The sequence below is a fragment of the Daucus carota genome, chromosome 6 (assembly GCF_001625215.2).
Source record: "Daucus carota subsp. sativus chromosome 6, DH1 v3.0, whole genome shotgun sequence".
Taxonomy (NCBI): domain Eukaryota; kingdom Viridiplantae; phylum Streptophyta; class Magnoliopsida; order Apiales; family Apiaceae; genus Daucus; species Daucus carota.
The window spans coordinates 10,215,908-10,239,039 of NC_030386.2; the positions used below are offsets into that span (position 1 = coordinate 10,215,908).

At 37.6% G+C, this 23,132-nt stretch overlaps 3 protein-coding genes and 2 long non-coding RNA genes across 5 annotated transcripts in view; all 5 read right to left on the reverse strand.

Annotated features, from left to right (window-relative positions):
• Positions 1 to 249: 249 nt before the first annotated feature.
• The window catches only part of LOC135147299 (uncharacterized), a 31,338-nt gene continuing 8,455 nt past the window's right edge, over positions 250 to 23,132 (reverse strand). The window contains exon 2 of the long non-coding RNA XR_010284715.1: positions 250 to 840. This is a non-coding gene — a long non-coding RNA (uncharacterized LOC135147299). The remainder of the gene's footprint in view (positions 841 to 23,132) is intronic.
• On the reverse strand, positions 12,386 to 13,304 carry LOC135147055 (uncharacterized). The gene is made up of 5 exons (XM_064079405.1): positions 13,172 to 13,304; positions 12,978 to 13,079; positions 12,813 to 12,879; positions 12,623 to 12,721; positions 12,386 to 12,519 (listed from the first exon to the last, which is right to left on the reverse strand). Exons 1-5 carry the CDS (start codon positions 13,297 to 13,299, stop codon positions 12,430 to 12,432), a joined length of 486 nt encoding a protein of 161 aa, XP_063935475.1. The 5' UTR covers positions 13,300 to 13,304; the 3' UTR covers positions 12,386 to 12,429.
• LOC135147068 (uncharacterized) lies at positions 13,420 to 15,699 on the reverse strand. The gene is made up of 7 exons (XM_064079463.1): positions 15,499 to 15,699; positions 15,149 to 15,361; positions 14,974 to 15,066; positions 14,773 to 14,895; positions 14,175 to 14,675; positions 13,816 to 14,076; positions 13,420 to 13,704 (listed from the first exon to the last, which is right to left on the reverse strand). The coding sequence occupies exons 1-7, from the start codon at positions 15,697 to 15,699 to the stop codon at positions 13,420 to 13,422; spliced, it is 1,677 nt and encodes a 558-aa protein (XP_063935533.1).
• LOC135147090 (uncharacterized) lies at positions 15,808 to 20,128 on the reverse strand. Its single transcript, XR_010284504.1, has 3 exons — positions 19,974 to 20,128; positions 19,825 to 19,866; positions 15,808 to 15,896 (listed from the first exon to the last, which is right to left on the reverse strand). It is a non-coding gene; the product is annotated as an uncharacterized LOC135147090 (long non-coding RNA).
• Positions 15,967 to 19,462, reverse strand: LOC108212082 (uncharacterized). Its single transcript, XM_017383813.2, has 3 exons — positions 17,013 to 19,462; positions 16,828 to 16,932; positions 15,967 to 16,742 (listed from the first exon to the last, which is right to left on the reverse strand). Exons 1-2 carry the CDS (start codon positions 19,460 to 19,462, stop codon positions 16,872 to 16,874), a joined length of 2,511 nt encoding a protein of 836 aa, XP_017239302.2. The 3' UTR covers positions 15,967 to 16,742; positions 16,828 to 16,871.

Below are 23,132 nucleotides of genomic sequence, written 5' to 3' on the forward strand. Positions count from 1 at the left end.
ATCACTTCTCAATTCAGCTCGGAATCTCATCAAGCTAATTTAATAAAATAATATAATTTAAGACATCATGTATTTTAAAATTGAGCAATCCCCAAATCAACGACACAACCATCCCTGTCCAAAATAATATGCTTATAGATAGATTTAGTCCGGAATTAAAATCGATTTTCAGATTTAAATAATAAGTTCCGGAGTTTATATAAAATCCGGAACAATTGTCGCAATAACAAAATAATCAGAACTCAGAAATAAGTTCTAACAATAAACATGTATTAGCTCAGTAATAATAATACAGTTTTGTAATCTCAATCACAATAACTATCCGAATAATTGAAGTTGAATTCTAAATGCATGGTCCCAGACTGTTGCCCATACTCAATTATCTCAAACATTCTTACTCTCGCAAATAATGTCAACTAAACAACTAATTAGCCATTAATACCATGGTTGTTATTATTAACATGAGTTATATTATTATTGTTATTATTATTATTATCAATATCGATAATAATAACAATAACAATAATATAAACAAATCTTAATAATCATAGAATATTGCTCCAACTCTGACATCCACCCTTCCTGGCCTCCTTCTACAATCCTTGGTTAGCCTTGTAATCTATTAACATCAGCCAAGTTATCACACCTCAGATCCCCCACTGAATTATGTGTAAATACTCCTACTATACTCTCACCCCATAATTGGTTTACACATATCCAATTCATTACTTGGTCATCTCCATTCATCCACTCATTCCACTATCCTCGACTTCCACCAAAACCACTGCCTACAACTCAACTGTTACCAAAACACAATTCAACCAACACCCGGCCACCCACCTTTTGTAGGAACAATCGGACCTTGGCCCTGCGTTTTATGATACTAATTAAAAGTTCGAACAGAATATTAACCTTAATCGCTACGGCGCAAGCGATTCAAATCCACGTCTTCTACTGTATTCCCTGATTCCCCTTGGACGAAGTGTGGCCTTCGATCTCCCAAGGTGTGCCTCTCCTTAAAGCTCTGAAAACCCAAAACCCTAGCTGTCTCCTTGAGAAAAACGTCTGCCTCTCTCAAACTCTAGGATGAATTCGTTTTTGTGTGTCTTTCAGCTTTAGGAGAACGAGAATATATATAGGCTACAGTAGGGATCATGGACCATTAGGTCAGGCCTTCCAATGACATTCTGGGCTAGGCCCAATGTCATTAAATATTAATTCAATCCACTAAAGAATTAATATTTGCACTACCTTTCTTAATTCCGTAAATTAATTATTTAATTCGGCTCCCATATTAATTGCTTATAAATTCCCCATGTTTAAGATATCGCATGTCCATTAATTAAATTAATTTCTGACAATTAATTTAATCAATATCTTTTATCCTTGATCATCCACTCAACCTTATAATTATGCAAGAACAAATCTGCCTGCAGGACTAAAGCATAATTATCTTTATGAGCTTTCAAGAGGACATCATCACCCGAATATATTTTTCGGACACGGTTTCCTTCTATAGTCAATATCCCACTCTGTATATAATGTCATTGCCCAATACATAAATTCGTAATTTAAAATAAATTACTTAACTTATGAGTCAAGGCATGTGCATTAAATACAAGTGTCAATCACTATATCCGGATTAAGAACCTAAGCAATAATAACTTCGTAGAATCTTAGTTTTCTATTGTCAGAATTAAAGAAACAATTATTCCACTATTTTGATCCCGTTCAATATACACAAAGTATATAAGTATTATTCAATAGTCAAGATAAACTATTTCCAAATAATACTTCAGTCGTTCCAGTGGTTTGTCTAACACCACCTCGACTGTGAACCTTTATTATATTATATAAGGAACTCGACAATCTAAACTTCTGCTATCCCATTTGATACTAGATTGTCTACAATATATAATATTCAGACAATGTGAAAACATGCATTCAAGATTCTCAAATAATTGTTATATACTTCAAACGAATATTTCAGTATAACCCTAACAATCTCCCACTTATACTCAAGATATTCTTTGAGTATATCAGTGTCTATTACAAGCAATCCACTACCAACTATAACAACTATGTGACCAAGTATCTGACTCCTATCGCTTCCACGTGCTCTTGAAAAGCCTTAGCTGGTAAGCTCTTCGTGAAAGGATCCGCTCGGTTATCATTCGATGCTATATCAGCCACAATGATATCTCCTCGCTTAACGAACTGTCGTATGAGGTGATACTTACGCTCTATGTGTTTCGCTGCCTTATGGGCCCGTGGTTCCTTGGTATTCGCCACAGCACCAGTGTTATCACAACAAATCGTGATCTGCTGTGGCAGATTAGGAACTACATCCAAATCCAGCAGGAAGTTTCGGAACCATATAGCCTCTTTGGCTGCCTCAGAGGCTGCCACATATTCGGCTTCCATGGTTGAGTCTGCGATGCATTTCTGCTTCACACTCCTCCATATCACGGCTCCACCTCCCAAAGTAAAAACACATCCCGAGGTGGACTTTCTCTTATCCTTATTTGTCTGGAAATCCGAATCGGTATATCCCAGAGGCAATAAATCAGAGGACTTCTAACCTAACATATACTCCTTAGTCCTTCGCAGGTACTTGAGTATTGCTTTTACGGCACTCAATGTTCTTGTCCTGGGTTTGACTGGTATCTGCTAACCATGCCCACGGCAAAGCAGATATCAGGCCTCGTACATAACATTGCATACATTAGGCTCCCACATGCCGAAGCATACGGAACTGCCTTCATGTTCTCTATCTCCTTAGGTGTCGAAGGACACTGCCTCTTTGATAGAGTAACTCCATGTCTGAAGGGTAAATTACCCTTCTTGGAGTCCTGCATGTTAAAACGAGCTAATACGTCATCTATGTAGGGCTCCTGAGATAAAGCCAACATCCTTTTCTTGCGATCCCTTATAAGTTTGATCCCAAGGATGTATGTTGCTTCACCTAAGTCCTTCATTTCAAATTGTTTGAACAACCATGCCTTTATTGAAGACAACATCTTAACATTGTTTCCAATGTGTAAAATGTCATCAACATAAAGCACTAGAAAAACCACTGCATTTCCCTCACATCTCTTATACACGCATGCTTCGCTTGGACATTGATCAAATCCATACGACTGGACTGCCTGATCAAAGCGAATGTTCCAATACGTAGAAGCTTGTTTCAGTCCATAAATAGACCTCTTCAGCTTACACACAAGATGCTCTTGGCCTTCTTTAATGAATCCCTCTGGTTGCTGCATATAGATGGTTTCCTCAAGATTTCCATTAAGGAAAGCTGTCTTGACATCCATTTGCCAAATCTCATAATCGAGATGAGCTGCTATAGATAAAAGAATACGGATTGACTTAAGCATGACTACTGGCGAAAAGGTTTCCTCATAATCGATACCTTCTTTCTGAGTATACCCTTTCGCAACAAGTCTTGCTTTCCAGCCTTTCACCTTTTTGTCTGATTCCCTCTTTTTCTTGTAGACCCACTTACATCCAATAGGTTTTACACCTTTGGGTGGTTCCACGAGCTCCCAGACCAGATTAGAATACATTGATTCCATCTCAGAATCCATTGCCTTTTGCCAAAGACTTGCATCTTTGTCTTGTATTGCCTCTTCGTATGTCCGGGGATCATTATCATGTTCACCAGAGACCAAGTCCGAAGACTCTCCCAAAAACATGAATCTGTCGGGCTGTCGAATAACCCTCCCACTACGACGAGGAACTGGTGCGGTATTAGTGACCAGTTGCACAGTCTGCTATGGTTGTTCTACTTGTACTACAGGTTCATTATTCGCCCCTCCCACTAGTTCCTCTAAAACGATACTACTCATGGGTTTGTGATTCATTATATAGTCTTCCTCTAAGAATCTTGAATTGATGCTAACAGTGACATCCCGATCCTTAGGACTATAAAATAAATAACCTTTTGTTCCCATGGGGTAGCCTACAAACAACTTTACTTCTATACGAGATTCTAGCTTAGTTGCGTTCTTGTTCAGCACATGTGCTGGACAACCCCATATCCGAATGTGTCTCAGACTCGGTTTGTCCCCGGTCCACAATTCTAAAGGGGTTTTAGGAACCGACTTAGAAGGTACCAAGTTCAGAAGATAAGCTGCTGTCTCTAAGGCATGTCCCCAAAATGACTTGGGTAAATCCGAATAACTCATCATCGATCTAACACTCTCTAAAAGAGTCCGGTTCCTTTTTTCTGCTACACTGTTGTTAGGTCCTTTAAACTCACTATATAATATGATATAGTGATCACAATCTGTAACACAGTATGACAATATAAGAGATTGAAAGCAATAAACTCTTATATTCACAAAGCTTTAATAGTTACAAAAACTCTCTCAGTGATTTATATTGTATCACTAAGAGCTGCTAGGGTTCTTAACAATATACTCGATAACTCAACTCCTATAGAGTAACCCTAATCTGTGTTTATATAGACACAGTTACAAAATCAATCTCTGATTGATATCCTATAAATCAGCTAATAAATCTATCAATCAAAGATTGTTCCAGTTTTCTGTTTACTTTCCATAGTCAGCAAATCACTCCTCAGCTTCTATCCTTCCATGAAGTATATCCGCTTCTGAGCTCTTTCCACGTGTAAACTCTGACGAGTCTTGACTATGTAAACTCTGATCAGACTTTATTAAACTCTGTCAGACTTTGCTAAACTCTGATCAGCTTCTAGTTTAAACTCTGATGATTCCTGTTCTAAAACAAACTTTAAGAACATTAGTAATCATCAATTATATCTAACAATCTCCCCCAACTTGTGCATAAATAAGTTATGTGCAAGTTAACAGATAATTGATGATGTCAAAACAAATAAGTCAAATGCAACAGAGTTTAACTAATTATAACAGAAAACTTTTAACACTTACAGATACTCTACTCCTTAGCTGCATAGACACCATTTGCTGTCTGTAGATACCCTCTGAGGAGTTCTCTTTCAGCTTCTTCAAGCACTGTAATCATTTGTCTCTTGATCTCTCTCAGCTCTGGATCTGAAACTCCAGTTTGATAAATTGCAGCTCTGAGATCATAAATCTTGTTCTTCTTCAAGTCTCTATCCAGCCTGATATTGTAAGCTTTATCAGACTCTTCATTAAATGCAAGAGTTCTGATTCCACCTATTGTTTCAATCTTTGCTGAATTTTTCTTCATCTCCACCAGCTGTCCTTTATGATTGAGGTATTTAGGAATGAAAGGTCCAGCATTCTTGTTTCCTGTAATACCCATTTTTCTTCTGATTTGATTTTTAAGCAGGTTGGAAATGTGTTGTCCTGACTTGTTTTTCACTTGAAATATGTATGATACATATCTCAATTCCTCCCAGTGTTTAGCATAGAGATCTGCTTCGAGTACTCTAAACACTGTTCCATCAGACATGAAGTAGATAAGAATATTATCTCCTCTGTCATTCTTCACCAACTGAACTGAATCTAATTTGTCCATTTTGTCTTGCAATACTCCAGTCTTGGGAGCACAGAGAGATGAGGGGTCATCTGGTCTTGATCCTATACTCTGATCAAACTTTTCATATTTGGATCCCAGCCCTCCTTTATCTCTTCCTGCCTTACGATGAGAGATTGGTTGAATTGAGCCCTTTTCAAAGCTTATCTCAGTCATCAGAGTAGGCTTTTCAAATCCAGCCAGTGGAGTAGTTGTTGGTTTGAACACAGCTTGAGCTTTGTCAGAGGTTGTGTCTGTCTTTGCATCCTTATTAACTTGAGCTATGTCAGAGGTTAATCTTTCTTTTTGGGGTTCTGCAACATGAGCTTTGTCAGAGATTGCAACTTCTGTCTTCTTTTCCTTTACAACTTGATCCTTGTCAGAGGTTGTAGACTTCTTCTTATCCCAGCCTTTCTCCAGATGTTCATCTACTTTGCTTTTACCCTTGGAGGTGTATTCATCTTCAGAGTATACCTTTTTGACTGGTAAACTCTGATCAGCAACAGTAGCTTCCTTGATCAGTATTCCTTTTTCTTTTGGCTTGGTAGTTGACTTTGCAGGCTTTTGGATCTTTCCAGAGTTTATGGCTTCAATATGTTCCTTTTTCAGCTCAGCTTCCTCTGCAGCAATCAACTCCAAATCCAAATTGGCTTCTGGATTTTCTTGTTCAAAAATCAATCTAGCAAGCTCTTCATCAGTCATGGGTTTATCTGATCCAGCCACTGGTCTGTGCTTTGATCCAGATGTGACATTATGTGTTGGAGCAGACTTTGTGCTTTGCTTAGATTGTTTTTGACTGTCAGAGTTTGAAACTCTTCCACCAGTCCCTGCTTGAAATCTCTTGTGCTTTGTGAAGTCATCAGCATCATCATCATCATCCTTCTTCTTTCTCTTCAGAGTTTGAGTAGTAGACTTGCATTTGACTTGAGCTACTCTCTCCCCCTTTTTGACATCATCCTCATCAGGAATCAGTATGGATGTGATCAGAGAAAGTGATGATTGGATGGCTTCAAGCTGTTTGGACATCTTTTCTTGAGTAGATTCAATCATGGTCATCCTCTTGTCCAGAGATTCATTGGCAGTCACCAGCTTCTGAACATTATCTCTCAGAGGGATTATAGTTCTTTTCTTCTCCAGCTCATTTGTTTCCTTGATATTAGCAACCTCTGTTCTTAGACCATCTATTGATTTAGATGTCTGGGCATGAGCAGGATGAAATGTCTTCAGATATAGAATTGTGCCTTTGAGGCTTGACATAACATCAGAGTTTGAGATTTTATTCTCTTCCATAGATAGAAATTCTTCAGCTTTAGGTGGCTCCAGAGAATGTTGATGGCTCAGCCAGAGTTTATCCCAGACTTCATTTGGTGGATCAACCTGAAGATCCCTGGGTAGTGGTGCAGAGTCTGTGTTCAGAGTTTGTAGCCTTGCATTGTACTGGCTAGTAGACTCCCACTTTTGTTGTGTCAGAGGGACTCCATCATCCTCAGTATCTGAACTGTCATCATCCTCAGTATCAGAGTTTGCTTTGTCATCATCAGGAACAGGATCAGCAACTTTCTCCACAGTGTCTTGAGCAGATTTTTCTTGAGCTTCAGACTGTGATTTGATAGATTCTTCACCAGTCTGAGCAAGAGACTGTAGAGCTTCCAGAGCTACTTGGTCAGATTCATCAACTACATCAGACCTGTAGTTTTCTGGAGCTGTGTCATGAACTATGGCACCCTCAGGAATCTTCATTGGAGATTGAGGAATCTTCACTGGAGATTGAGGAATTGGAGTTTGGGTTCCATGATCAGATATGGGAGATTTGGGATCAGACATTGCTGTTTCAGTTTCAGCTGTAGCTTGCTCCTTACAAATGATTTCTTCATCTACTTCAGATGAAGTAGAAGATGCTGTAGCACCATCAGAGATTGGAACAGCCTGAAGAGGAAGTACCATCAGAGCTTGAGAAGGTTCTGGTAGAGTGGTGGATGGTGCTTGCTCTTCCTCAAGAGTGAAATCTGTGATTTCAGTGATCGGAATTTTTGCTCTTGCAGGCTTTTGAGCCCTTCTTTTGAATCTGGCTGGCTTCTGTGGACTGGCTTGAACAGGTTCAGAGTTTACATCTTGTGCAGGTTCAAGATCATCATATTCATATGCTGCAACAAGTCTTCTTCTTTTCTTCTGCTTTTGAGGAGTAGCAGCTTCAGAGTGTACCGGGATCTCAGAGTGTGGAGCATCAGAGTTTAAGTGAGCCTCAGAGTTTACTGGCTCATCAGCGTTTGTTGCCACAGCAGAGTTTGTTGGCACATCAGAGTTTGATTTCAGAACATGTGTAGTAACAGAGGTTCTTGTTCTTTTGGCAGTAGAGGGGGCTGCATCAGACTTTGCAGCCCTTTTGGTTTTGGATGCAGAAGTTCTGGGTTGTTTGGGGATGGTAGGAGAGACTGGAGGTTGAGACTGTTGTGGTTGTGGTTGTTGTTGTACTGGGGGCATATCCATCCTAGCTCTAACTTGAGCTGGAATTAAAAGAGGTCTTTGAATTGGATACTTCTCATCCTTGGAGATGAGGTCCTTAAACACTCTTTTATGAAGCCTGAATGGCTTGATCTCATCATCAACATTAAAATCTACCTCACCAACAGTAGCATTAACCAATAATTGACAGAATCTTGAGAAATATATGACTTTTCTATTCTCATGCATTCTCTCACCAATATTTCTAAGAACTAATCTACCAAAATCAAAATTAGTAGAGTAGATCAGAGAATACCCAATCTGCAGCATGTCCATTGGAATGGCATCCCAGTTTGTAGACTTCTTTTGAAATGCCCTGGTGATGCAGTCGAAAAAGAAACTCCATTCTCTTCTGAGCCCTGGGCGCTTTAGTTGTCCCAATTTGTCAAGCGATTCACTGTAGCCCAAATCAGTCATCATGGTTCTCAGATTTGCATCTCCATTTGTGATATAAGCAGTGTCGAGCTCTGGCAAATTGAAAGCAGTTCTGACTGTGGCTGGAGTAACAAAATACTCCTCCCCTTCATATGAAAACACAATCGATGGTGATCCCTCTTCACCACCATTGTCATACTTACCCGTCCTCCAGAAGTTTATGATCTGGCTTCCTGAGAGTCTGGCAGGAGCTGTGAGAGCGGTAGCAATTGCACTCTGTGCCAGAAATTGCTGCATAGGATGGTAATCCCGTGGAGCATCGGCAGTGTTTAGGATAGCAGCATGGTTATTGGTGACAAATTCCACACCTGCAAAGATGAATGCTGTAGTGGCCATGAGAACAGAGTTTAAGAAAGAAGGTGTTTGAGGAAGTGTATGTGAGAAAATTTGAATATCAGAGAGAAGAGAGTAAGAGTTTGTTGAGAGTGTGTAAAGATTAAGTGTAAAAGTGAAGAAGAAGCAATAAAATCTGATGATAAACTCTTCAGATTTTGTTTAGCTGTACACGCTTGGGCTTTTTGTTCACTTGGACACCTGTCAGATTTTAACTGGTAGATAAGAGTTAGTGGGATGGAGAAAAGAGAGTAATAATCATGAGCGCAGTTATAAATGCTGATTACACGTTCTCCTATTAAAATGTTTTTGATGTAAACCCACTAACAATACACCCGTTTGGAATACTCCTTTCATATTCTCTGAATATTTGTACTCCTGAAATGTACAAGATTTTAAAAATCCAGATTAAATCTCTCGAATTTTAAACTCTGAGATTTTCATCAAAGAAAATAAATTTCTAAGTACCTCAGAATAAAGACATAATTTTCAGAATATTCATCAATAAATCAGTGTTTGTCATAGAATCCATAGCTCAATAATGTGCTTGTGACATAATGTGTGTGATTTAACATATTAAATCAGAGACTAGAGAATTTCACAATTTCGTAATTATAAGGTAGACAAGAATAATTTATTTAAACTCTCAAGACATAGACAAAAGATATACTCTGATGGAGAAATATAAAATAAACCAACCCCTTTTTTTTTTTTTCTTCAAGGACGCTTTTCAGTGTAAATGAATCACGACCTTTAAATATTATTTTGCAACAGTATTTCTCCAGTAATCAGAGATTGTGACTGGTCACCATAGATTATAAAATCTTGGCAATTACTTAATACCAGTAAGTGTTTGGGTCTTTCCAATCACTGTCATATAGACATCTAAGATCTCAAAGGAGTACTATGCTTATTTGCAGGGGTATTTATATAGCATCAGAGTTTATAATCACTGTCTAATTTTACTGAGAGAAAATACAAATTAATCAGTCTCACTTATAATTAAGATATGTGAAGTAATAGAGTCTCAATGATATCAACATGCATATAGTGTAAAATAGTAGCACAAAATTGAGATCAAGATTAAAGAACTGAACTGAGATTCATGATTACTAATTCATATCATGCTTCATAGTATCTTCACAGGTTTGTTTTCTCAGAGAAGTAAAAATGAGATTATTAATCAAGATTCAGAGTTTACAAACATCAGAGAATATCGTCAGAGAATAACGATCAGAGAATATCATCAGAGTATAGCACACAGAGTATATCATCAGAGAATGTCATTAGATTTTAACAATCAGAGTATATCATGGCAAATTTTGTGAGCAATACATATGGTAAATTGACAATTGAGATTTGAAGGATCTGACCATTATGTTTACTCAGTTCCTGATATCATTCCTAGCTCATTCACCAGCCTAGTGAAGGTTGCTTCACTTAGTGGTTTGGTGAATATATCTGCTAGCTGCTGTTCAGTAGGAACAAAGTGAAGTTCAATGGTTCCTTCCTCCACATGCTCCCTTATAAAATGGTATCTTATGCTGATGTGCTTTGTCAGAGAATGTTGAACTGGGTTTCCTGTCATAGCAATAGCACTTTGGTTATCACAATAAATAGGAATTTTAGAAAAGGATAACCCATAGTCCAACAGTTGATTCTTCATCCAAAGAATTTGAGCACAGCAGCTGCCTGCAGCTATATACTCTGATTCTGCTGTTGATGTTGAGATTGACTTTTGTTTCTTGCTATACCAAGAGACAAGTCTTCCACCCAGAAATTGACAACTCCCACTTGTGCTTTTCCTGTCAATTTTGCAACCTGCAAAATCTGCATCAGAGTATCCAATTAGATTAAAATCTGATTCTCTAGGATACCATAATCCCAATGATGTGGTACCCTTGAGATATCTGAATATCCTCTTTACTGCAATCAGATGAGGCTCTCTTGGATCTGCCTGAAATCTTGCACATAGACATGTTGCATACATAATGTCTGGTCTACTTGCAGTCAGATAAAGCAAAGATCCAATCATTCCTCTATAGTTTGTGATATCCACTGATGCACCAGTATCTTTGTCTAGTTTGGTTGCTGTTGCCATAGGAGTAGTTGCAGCTGAACTGTCTTGCATACCAAATTTCTTCAAAAGATTTCTGGTATACTTGGCTTGATTTATAAAAATCCCATCTTCAGTCTGTTTAACTTGTAAACCTAGAAAATAGCTGAGTTCCCCCATCATGCTCATTTGGTACCTAGACTGCATGAGCTTGGCAAATCTTTGACAGAGTTTAGCATTAGTGGAGCCAAAAATAATGTCATCAACATAGATTTGAACTAAAAGCAGATCATTACCATGATTTAAATAAAACAGGGTTTTATCTATGGTACCTCTAGTAAATCCACTTTCAAGAAGAAATTGAGCCAGAGTTTCATACCATGCCCTTGGAGCCTGCTTTAGTCCATAAAGTGCTTTGTCCAACCTGTAGACATAGTCTGGATGTTTTGGATCCACAAATCCTGGAGGTTGTTCAACATATACCTCTTCATCCAGTTTTCCATTTAGAAAAGCACTCTTGACATCCATCAGAAATACTTTGAATTTCTTGTGAGCAGCATAGGCCAGAAAGATTCTGATTGCACTACTAGAAACAGAGCAATAGACATCGGTCAAGAACCGATGTTAAAAAATTTTGTAAGCGATGTCTTCGCATGTGTAGAGAAAGGTCCTACATTTTTAACATCGGTTGTGAGCCGATGTTAAATACAAACAAAGACATCGTCTCGCACTTAGTTTCTGATGTCGTTTTTGAATTGTATTACATTTAATGACAGTATTTCTATTTGAATATTGGATTATCTCCTGATATATGTCAATTTTAGCATGTCACATTATAGAGAAAATAAGATACAGACATCGTTTCTTAAAAATGATATGATGTCCATAGGAACCTTTAACATCACCCCTTTCTAGTTAGCTGATGTAGTAACTTGTTTTAACATGGTTTTTTTTAAGAAATCAATGTTAAAATTGTATAAAGACATCTCTATTTTAGATTTACCAATGTAATATCAAATTTGTGGTTCTTGTTTGCCTATAAGTAACCGATGTAAAAACTCAATAGGACATCATCTTCTTCTAATGCACTGATGTGTTCTGTGTTTAAAGACATTGTTTTTTTAATTATAACCGTTGTCATTTACATGTATCAACATCGATTTATTTTTGTGCCCGCTGTTGCTTTGGTTTACAAGTCACCCCTGCCTTTTATATATATATGAACCAAAAAACCAAAATCACCATTCAAGAAACCAACAAAAAACTACCAATAACCAACCAACCAAAAACTACCAATAACCAACAAATCAAAAACTACCAATAATATCACCATTTATATAAATTCCATCCAAACATCCAATATCTTCTAAAAGTACCATTCAAGAATCCATCCAACATATATAATTCCAAACAATTACCAACCAAATACCACTAGTTTCTCCAACCAACCAAAAACTACCAACCTCATTAACTAGTACCTATCGATCTGAATCATAAGTACGACATGTCTAGACAAAATGTTATAGCATAATGTTTGAAGATCGATCAAGTACTAGACCAAAATATGAGCAGACCAGGATATATACAACTAGCTACTGGACAGGAGGCCAAATCTATCACAATTTGTCTTGGATATAGGCAAGCGCCTCTACACGAACCTCATCCAGCTCCTCCATCTTGTAAGATTTACGACTCTTGTTAGCCCACTGAAAAGTATAAGAAACAGACAACAATAATAGTTAAGCAGCTGTAAAACAAAAAACCTGGCAATAATAGTCAAGTACTTGCATCAGAACACCAAATCTATACCTTAGTTATAAAAGTCATTTCTTTATCCTCGATTATATCTTTCATATAGCGCATAATCGCGTAACCACATTCACGGCCACCTGGTTGCTTAGGAGATCCCTAATAAAATTAGAGTTTACTATTTATCAGCACAACAAACATAAAATTTGATCTGCTGATCACTGATATTCAAATGCAAAAATATACTTACAGCCAAATTTTTAATTTTAGGAACAGTGTTTCCCCTTCCAGTCTGAGCTTTAAAAGTCTTAAATGCACTACAGTAAAGAATGTTTTCGTGTCCTTAGTTTTAGGGACAATAAGAAAATTCAACATAGATACATTTAAATTTGACAAACAAATTTAAAGAATTCACCTTAATAATGGTTTTTCCAAGTGAGGAAAATGAGTTGGATGCGACAGAGGATTGAGGATAAAAATTTCACCAGCATAAATTACGACCAAAATCCAATGATAACTGTTTTCATTTAAAATTTAAGTAAGGTCAGATTCACGCCAAATCTCAATCAAGAACATGAGATCATAATCACAAAGGCTGTCGAAACTTACTTGAAATTATGCGGCATCAAGAACATGCGATCATAGCTGCCATTCATCAACCGCTTAACAACATAAGTTTCAAACTCCTTGTTAAGGTTAAATGTGGCCCCAGGATCAATAAAGCCATACACATCCATTTCATTATTCTCACGAATCATACCATGCAAGTAACTACAAATAAATAAATATTAATAAAATATCACAGTATTTTGCAATATTAATATCGAAAATGAAACAAGAATATGGAGTAAAAAAACTTACGACATATGTGATGTTATTGCAGCTTGGCCAATCTCTTCAAATTTTAATAAAGCAATTAAATTCCCATGCAATATGTAGATAACCTTATCACAACCAAACACCTCAACGTCACATGGAATTGCAATAGAGTCCCCAGTCTCTTTCATTATGGTTGTTGCATGTTTATACAACAAGTTAAAACCATTTGGCACACTGTTAGCTACCTCCACTTTCTTAAACTTAGCAACCACATTTCGCATCTCAATTTTGTCTTTTTTCTTCGATGCATCCTTTCTTGTTTTCTGCAAATAAATAATCAGAACTTCAATAACACATTTTTTTCCTAGAAATAACACAGACACGTAAATAAAACACACGTAAATACAATAAAATGGATACAAAGTAAGGAATACCACAGCAGGTGGAATAGTGATCAAGTCCTCTGGCCAAGAAACCATAGAACCAATTGCTTGTTTCACAGTCTCTAGTTCACCCTCTACTGGCACAGGAAGTAAGGCATCTCCCTGGATGGCTCCGTCCACCGCAACACGAACATGTCCAGGCTGGATAGGCACACCATGAACTACAGTATTCAATTCTGTATCATCAAAAATCGTGCCGAATGCAACCTTGTTTTCTATGTTGTCTACAGACAACTCACAGGATCGCGGACCCTGCATTCAGATAGTATTTATTGTCATGTACATATAGTGTTTTCTATGGATAATTATCTCTCCTGTTTAGTTATAAGTATATATACACAACTTTTTACCTTCTTTGCGGGTGGAGGGGGGTCCCCACCAACATATTCAATATCGGCATCAACAATCAACTCCTCCCTCAAAGTTGGTGCAGCTGCTGGTATAACCGCTCCTTGGTTATGTGCTGCTTTCTCTACTGGACAACTGTCTTTGTCCGACAGTGGAGAGGATGTAATATTGGATGCACTAAGAAGAGATTTAAGCGCATTAATCTCTTGCTTTGTTCTTTCCATTTCCTCCTTGTAACTCTCCATTTCTTGCTTTGTTCTCTCCATCTCCTGTCTTGTTCTCTCCATTTCCTCATCCCTTATACGATCACGATCTTCCAGCTCACTCTTGGTAATTCTTCTTTTTTTTTCTTTTGGCAAATCAAACCATAGTTTTGGGGTGATATAACTTCCAATTCCTCGAACCCTGCCTGAATGCTCGGGAGTCTCGAGTGCTCTACTTAATACGTCATCACTTCCAGACGGCTGAAATTCACCTTTTTTCTTCATCTCTAGTAAGTTATCCTATAAACACCACGTGTGCATTCAGAAAGAAAGCATAAAATGCACATAATTGATAAATAAAACAATTAAAAAACAAAACACAAAGACTATAGCTTACAATTTTTTTAAGAACATCACTCAACCCGGTATCAACTACCATACCCTCCGCTGTTTGACGTGCCTTCTTCCAGAGAATCGCTCGATCGGGTTTCTCTCCAGGCTTCAACCTTCCCGCCTTCACCTGATCAGAATGGAAGAGTATTTATAATCATATTAATTATGAAACTGGAAATTACAATAAGAGTAAGGAATTTCGTACTTCTTCTTCTTCTAAACCAATGTAGCCTTTCCTGGACAGCCGATGTGGATACTTCCGTTGCTCTACTATTTTGCTCTGTTTTGCACGAAGTTTCTGAAAAAATAATAGACAATAAAGGAATTAAAGGAAGAATTTAAAATGCAAATGTGATTTAAAAATAAATGTAAAACAATACCATCCACTTATCACTCGTCCTTTCAGCAACAAATCTCTTCCAAACATCTTTACCAACAAATCCGTACTTTTTTGGAGGCTTCCGCAGTTTCTTCTTGTCTCCCTTAAATGGAATGACATAATCAGTAGTCAATTCAGATTTGAATTGTCTCCACTTTGTTCCAGCAGACTTCAGAACAAGCGACTCACATTCCTCAGGAATTTTAAAAGCATTCTGAAACAATTAACAACTATATATAAGTCAACAGTACTAAATATATATATAACACATGAAAATTCATTTACTAAACAATTAACAACTATATATAAGTCTATAGGACTATGTAATTTTATTATTTTATTAGATTTTACCTGGATATCCATCCATAACTTATTTTTTAATTCACGTTCGACAAATGGCCAGCTTTTAATATCGATCGGAATCATAGTTCTCGCCAACATTCCTATGTAAGACTGCAAAGTGTGCCTAACTCTTCCCACTGGAACTCCAATATAATTGCATCTAACTTTGAACTTCTTGCCCTGAGCCTTTTTTACCACCACTTTATACATAGACGAAGGACCTCGAGCACCTCCATATCGTTTTTTTTTAGTTTCTGTAGTAGTAGTTTCTGATTGTGTAATTTCAGGTTGTGTTTCTTGTCCTGCATCAACCAGTTTCTGATCAGCATTATCCTGCACAGCTGCCGGCTTGGATTTCTTGGATTTCTTAACTTTCTGCTTTTTTGGTGCCATTCTTTTCCTTCAATCTGTTGATTCAATATAAGCCAATTGCAGGTGAACAATTATAAAATACAGGTGAATAGTTAGAAAGTAAGCAGGCAAAAGAATAACGTTGAAAAATTAAAAAATGCACGTAACACATATTGCAATAGATTAAAGTCTAACTATCAGACATGGTAAAGGCAAATAAAAAGATGCAATATATTAAAAACAACAAACTTATCCTAGGTTGACTTTTTAAGCCAAATTCCCTGAATGTTCTGTCTACAATGACTAACACTATGCTCAAGGGCATCAACATCACATGTGGGTATAGCAGAGCAGAATGGGGGATTTTCCAAGACCGTGTCTCCTAAATCATCTTCATTATACACATCGTGATAGTCTCGAGTCGTAGAGGTTAATACAACAGACCATCTAGCATCAACCGGATCTTCAACGTAAAAAACTTGCTTTACTTGGTCAACGGACACAAATTTATCTTTCTTGTGCCCTTGTCGACTAAAGTCCACAAGTGTGAATCCAAGGTCGTCTACCTTAATTCCTCTCTCATTCTCTGCCCACTTACACAAGAACAGGGGAGCTTTGAATTCATGATAATCTAACTCCCATATATCTAAGATCATTCCATAAAATTTCATATCGCTCTCCACGGGATTCAAATCCTTAGCACTGGAGACTTGGACTGTCTTCGCCACTAAAGAAACACCACTGTTTTGGACAACTCTCAAATCATCTCGCTCCTTTGTGAAGTACCGGACTCCATCAACTAGATATGCTCCATATGTCAAAACATAATAAGATGGTTTTCCTGCCAACCATCTAATCGTTTCAGAAACACTATCAACATTCTCCTTAATTTCATTGCTAACCTGCACATATAACCGGAAAAAATGAATTCAATCTTATTTCATGATTGGAAATACTTGAATAAAAATAAACAATGGCCAAACTTACTTTTTTTTCAAACCAATCAGCAAATAGCCGATTGTGTTCACCCATCATCCACTGAGCACTTTTTTTTTCCCTTGGTAAAGTCTTTCAAGATACTCCTTATGCATCCTGAAAAATGACAATATTAAACAAAAAAGATGTATCCAATATATAAGAAGATGTAGTTACAAGTAATAGCTTAGACTTACAAAATATAAGGATAGACTTCAGAGTTGTTTTGAAGGACATGCAGATGTGCCTCGTCTCGCTCGTTTTCTTCAACTGATATTACTTTTGCAGCAGATAATGGACCCGAAAGCTTGCTTTTTTCATTCGGAAGTCCTGCAGTGCCACTCTGTCCAACAAATTCTGAACAGAACTCAACTGATTCTTCTTTTATATAGCTTTCGGCTATACAACCCTCCGGATAATAACGATTTCGAACATAACTCTTTAACACTTTATTAAACCTTTCAAATGCATACATCCATCTATAGAAAACTGGTCCACATAAACGCAATTCTCTAACCAGGTGGACTGTCAAATGTATCATTACATCGAAAAACGAGGGGGGAAATATCTTTTCAAGCTCACACAAAGTCACTATCACATCTGATTGCAGTTTATCTAGTTTTGATACATCTACAACTTTGTTACACAATGAGTTGAAAAAGAAACACAATCTAATTATGCTGATTCTAACATGTTTCGGAAGAACAGATCGAATGGCAACAGGGAGCAACTGTTGGAGGAGGATGTGGCAGTCATGGGACTTTAGCCCGTACATTTTCATATCAGACATCGACACACAATTTTTGATGTTTGATGAATGTCCAAAAGGAACTTTCATGTATAAGAATGATGACAAAACTTTCTTTTTTTCCGCCTTTGACAGAGTATAAGGTGCAGGGGGCAAGTAGGTTTTTTTTTCTCCTACTTGTGGAGCTAAATCACCCCTGACACCCATCTCCATCATATCACGGCGAGATGCTTCACTGTCTTTAGATTTATGCCGCATATTTAGAAGGGTACCAATGAGACTATCACAGACATTTTTTTCGATGTGCATTACATCGAGACAATGGCGAATGTGGTGAAACTTCCAGTATTCTAACTCGAAGAAAATTGACTTCTTTTTCCATACACATTCTACCCTCTGGGAATTCTTCACTTCTTTCCCAAAAGTAAACTTCACTTCTTGCTGCTGCGCTAATACTTCTTCTCCGGAAAGGGGTTCACGTGCCTGTCCATGCTCTTGTTCTCCATTAAAACTTGTCTTCTGCCTCCTATATGGATGATGTCGAGGCAAGTACCGGCGATGGCCTTGGTAGCACATTTTTCGACTATGAGTCAAGTATTTAGCTATGGTATCATCGCAGCATATTGGACATGCCATATACCCCTTATTAACGCAGCCAGACAGATTACCATATGCAGGGAAGTCATTTATCGTCCACAACAATATTGCTCTTAAAGTGAAATAAGATTTACTATACCCGTCGAAAACATTTGGTTCCCCCTCTTCCCAGAGCTTTTTTAGATCATCAATCATTGGTTGTAGGTATACATCTATATTATTTCCCGGCTCATGCGGACCAGAAACTAATAATGTTAACATCATAAACTTCCTCTTCATGCATAGCCATGGAGGAAGATTATAAGTTACCAACACCACTGGCCAGCAGCTATACCTATTGATTAGCTTATTAGTATGTGGATTTATACCATCAGCCGACAACGCTAAGCGAAGATTTCTAGACTCACTACCAAAGATGGGCCACCTATGATCGATATTCCTCCAAGAAGGAGAGTCGGCTGGATGGCGCATCAGGCCATCTTGAATTCGGTGGTTTGCATGCCAAGACATCATTTCAGCAGTAGAAGGAGATTTAAACAACCGTTTAAATCTGGGAATAATAGGGAAGTACCATAAAACTTTTGCTGGAACATTGGTCCTAACTCTACCATCCTTCCCCAATTTCCAACGAGATAAATTACACTTGGGACACTTGGAACCTTCACTATATACACCCCTATACAGTATGCAATCATTAGGACATGCGTGGATTTTTATATAATCAAGTCCTAGATCAGATAGGTTCTTTTTTGCTTCATATGCATTAACAGGCAAAACATGACCACTTGGAAGGAAAGAGCCAACAGAAGACAACAAGTCGGTAAAGGCAGCATCGCTAATGCCAAACCTCGATTTCCAGTTATGCAGTTTTAACATCGACTCTAACTTAGTGCACTCACTACCCTCAAACAGAGGTTGTTCAGCGTCGGCCACAAACCTCTTAAACTCATGTGCCTCCTCATCATAATCACCAGTACCATATGCTGCCTCACAAACTTGTTTTGTTTGTGTGGCAGCAACTCTGTTCAAGTCAGGAGGGTATGAACTACCAGCTGAAGACCTAGTTTCGACACATTTTTCTCCATGCCAAATCCATTCAGTGTACCCTAAACTAAAACCGTTCTCATATAAATGACCTCTGATGATTTTCACAGAATTTTTTTTGAAATTACCACAACGACCACACGGACAAGGAATGTTTTTACAATCAACTGCATTTTCTTTGGCAAAGATCAAGAAATTTTCAACCCCTATTTCGTAGTCTAATGAATCCCTATCTTTCAAAATCCACGACTTATCCATAAATTTCACAACAAGGTATCACCAAACCAACCTACCTGATTATCATTCAAACATAAACAAGAAATACAATTTAATACATATTCACAAAAAACAAATAAGCACAAAACCAGCAAGGATCCTAAATTATCTTATATATGATATATAAAAAACAAATAAGCACAAAACCAGCAAGGTATCTCCTAATGTTTATATATGATATATAAAAATGTACACATAACTGTAAGATGCTAAGCTTAGCATCTCCTGGTGTTTAGATATGAAATATACAAACAAAAATATATAAATCGAACACAAGAATGTAAATGCATGCTGTTAAAATTTTAAAATCAAATCAATCAAACAAAAAATGAGAAACTTCATACCTTAAAACAACCCGAAAGCTAATTCGAAAGCTACTTCCAGATCTGTCGAAAAGGAGAGCAAGAAATTAACAAAACAAAGCAAGAGCAAACAAGCAAAAAGACCCAAAATTAAGAGCTAAATAGCAAAATCAAAAGACCCAAAACCATACCAAGAAGTTAGGAACCCAAAGCAAGCTCCATTGTAGCTAATTCAAAACTAGGGTTTTGGTCACAGCTGCTGAGAGATGAGTTCAAGCCTGGTGAGAGATGGAGGTGAGAGAGAGATGCTCAGAGATGGATATGAGAGGGAGAGAGCTGGAGGAGATGCGAGAGAGAGAGAGAGTCGAGAGAGAGAGCAGTGCAGAGTCGAGAGGAGAAAGGGGGGGAAACGGGGAGCAAATATTTGGTTAAGGGCGGGGAGGTGTATTTTGTGTAATAAAAGAAGCGGGGTGTGTAATAAGATAGACAAAATAATTACAAGTACTGGGCGCTTTTTTTAAATTTTTTTAAAAATGGAGATTAGACAGCGGTTCTTTTATAAACCGATGCTAGAAACGGTTTTAACATCGGTTAAAAACTTGACGATGTTAAAAACAATTTTAACATCTGTGGCATCACCGACCGCTGTTAAATGGGTGATGTCTTTTGCACTTTTTCTAGTAGTGAATTGCCTCCAATCTTGCAACTGGAGCAAATGTTTCATCATAATCAATACCTTCCTGTTGTGAATACCCTTTTGCCACAAGCCTTGCTTTATTCCTTGTAATGACACCCTCACTGTCAGTTTTGTTTCTGAACACCCATTTTGCACCAACTATGGATCTATCTTTAGGTCTTGGTACTAGGGTCCATACTTTGTTTCTCTCAAATTCATTTAGCTCCTCTTGCATTGCTTGAATCCAGTCAGCATCTTGAAGAGCTTCCTCCACCTTTTTAGGTTCTATTTGTGACAGAAAGCAGTGATGTAAACACTCATTTGCTGTAGCTGTCCTTGTTTGCACACCTGCTTCTGGATTGCCAATTATTAAATCAGGTGTGTGAGATTTTGTCCACTTCCTAGCATGTGGAAGTTGACCATTTTCATCATTGGATCCTCCCCCTTGATCCATGCTCTCCTGATTCTGTTGATTATTCTCTGTAGCTCCCCCTAAATTTGTGCTATCAGAGTTTGAATCAGTATTCTCTGATGAGTTTGAGTCAGCATTCTCTGATGAGTCTTGGGTAGAGTCTGGAACATTTTGATGCTCCCCCTCAGCAATTGCTTCATCATTATGAACTTGTAAAGTTTCACCAGAGTTTGCTGTATTTTGGTCACAGTCAGAGTTTGACTGTACATCAGAGTTTGTTGAATCAGAGAATATTTCTTCATTTTCAAAATGCAGTTCTTCATGATCATCTATATCTGCTAAGCCCATAATTCTTTTGTCATCAAATGACACATGTATGGATTCCATGATCACCTTGGTTCTCAGATTATAGACTCTGTAGGCCTTTGTTACCAGAGGATAACCTACAAAAATACCTTCATCAGCTTTTAAATCAAACTTGGTAAGCTGTTCTGGATGAGTCTTCAATACAAAGCATTTGCACCCAAATATATGAAAATACTTCAGATTTGGCTTCTTTTTCTTTACCATCTCATATGGGGTCTTGCCATGCTTATTAATCAAGGTTGCATTTTGAGTGAAACAAGCTGTTTGAACAGCTTCTGCCCAGAAATAAGTAGGCAATTTAGCCTCATCAAGCATAGTTCTGGCAGCTTCTATAAGAGTCCTGTTCTTCCTTTCAACTACACCATTTTGCTGTGGTGTACCAGGTGCAGAGAATTGTTGCACTACACCTCTTTCTTTGCAGAACTCTTCCATTGTTGAATTTATGAACTCAGTTCCATTATCACTTCTAATGATCTTCACTTTGTCTTCAGATCCATGATCCAGTTGTTTCACATGATCCATCAGATGCAAGGCTGTTTCATCTTTAGAGTGAAGAAAATATACCCAAGTGTATCTGGTATACTCATCAACAATGACAAGAGCATATTTCTTCCTTGCAATGGATGGTACATTGACTGGTCCAAATAGATCAACATGTAGAAGATGATATGGTTTGTTTATTGAGAATTCAGTTTTACTCTTGAAAGATGTCTTTCTCTGCTTGGCTTTTTGACATGAATCACATAATCCATCATATGTGAGTAGTGATTCAGGGAGTCCTCTCACAAGCTTCTTCTTTATAAGCTCATTTATGGAGTTGAAATTCAGGTGTGAGAGCTTCTTATGCCATTTCCAACTTTCTTCTGCAGAGATCCTTGTAGACAGGCAAATTGCTTTTCCTTCAGAGTTTGTAGGCAAGTGGATTTCATAAATATTCCCATGTCTGTGAGCAGTTACTGCCACTTTGCCTGTTGACTTGCTTACTATCTCACTGTGTTCTTCATAGAAATCAACATGATATCCTCTGTCACAGATCTGACTGACAGAGAGTAAATTGTGTTTCAGCCCTTGAACAAGAGCTACATTTGATATGATGACATTTCCAAGATTGATGTTGCCATATCCCAGAGTCCTTCCTATGTTGCCATCTCCATAAGAAACACTTGGGCCAGCCTTCTCCACAAACTCTGATAACAGGGCTTTATTTCCAGTCATGTGTCCTGAACATCCACTGTCCAAGACTAGAATGTTCTTCCTGTTGCCCTGCAATCACAAAGACCACTAATTGTTAGTTTTAAGGACCCAGACTTGCTTGGATCCCTTGGCCTTATTAAGTTTGTTAGCTTTTGCAGCGGTATTATTATCAGAGTTTGAGCTAACAGACTTTGCAACAGAGTTTGTGCTAGAAACAGAGTTTGTACTTGCAGAGTTTTTATTAACCTTTAAAGAAGGTTTCAATTGATAATAATCATAATACAAACTATGATATTCTTTGCAAGTATAAATAGAATGCCATAAACTACCACAATGAAAACATGGATCTTGTGGTTTATATCTAATACTACTTTTTCTAACTCCAGACTTTGTAGGTAAAGAGTTAATGTCCTTGTTCTTCCTGCAAAAATTAGCAAGATGATTAGTATTACCACAGTTATGGCATGTCTTCCTAAGTGCATTTGGAATAGACATGTAGTTATTACTCTTGTCTATACCAATCTTGCCATTTCTGTTTTTCCTAGGCTCCTTGTTTTTGTCATCAGACTTTACATCTTTAAGCTTATGTTTAAGCTGTTTCTGAGTCATCAGTCCTATGTTAACTTGTTTGGGCTTATCAGATTTTAAATTTTTGTTAATCTCTGATTTTGGTCTACTCTGTTTAGACTTAGAGGATTCAAC

Coding starts and splice junctions, on each gene's coding strand:
- LOC108212082 (XM_017383813.2), bottom strand. CDS start 19,462: ATGGATAAGTCGTGGATTTTGAAAGATAGGGATTCATTAGACTACGAA. Junction 16,933..17,012: donor GAAGTCTATCCTTATATTTT/GTAAGTCTAAGC, acceptor GTCATTTTTCAG/GATGCATAAGGAGTATCTTG.
- LOC135147068 (XM_064079463.1), bottom strand. CDS start 15,699: ATGTATAAAGTGGTGGTAAAAAAGGCTCAGGGCAAGAAGTTCAAAGTT. Junction 15,362..15,498: donor AGTTATGGATGGATATCCAG/GTAAAATCTAAT, acceptor TAATTGTTTCAG/AATGCTTTTAAAATTCCTGA. Junction 14,896..14,973: donor TTGGTTTAGAAGAAGAAGAA/GTACGAAATTCC, acceptor CATTCTGATCAG/GTGAAGGCGGGAAGGTTGAA.
- LOC135147055 (XM_064079405.1), bottom strand. CDS start 13,299: ATGGATGTGTATGGCTTTATTGATCCTGGGGCCACATTTAACCTTAAC. Junction 13,080..13,171: donor TTGATGCCGCATAATTTCAA/GTAAGTTTCGAC, acceptor AAATGAAAACAG/TTATCATTGGATTTTGGTCG. Junction 12,722..12,812: donor CTAAAATTAAAAATTTGGCT/GTAAGTATATTT, acceptor TAATTTTATTAG/GGATCTCCTAAGCAACCAGG.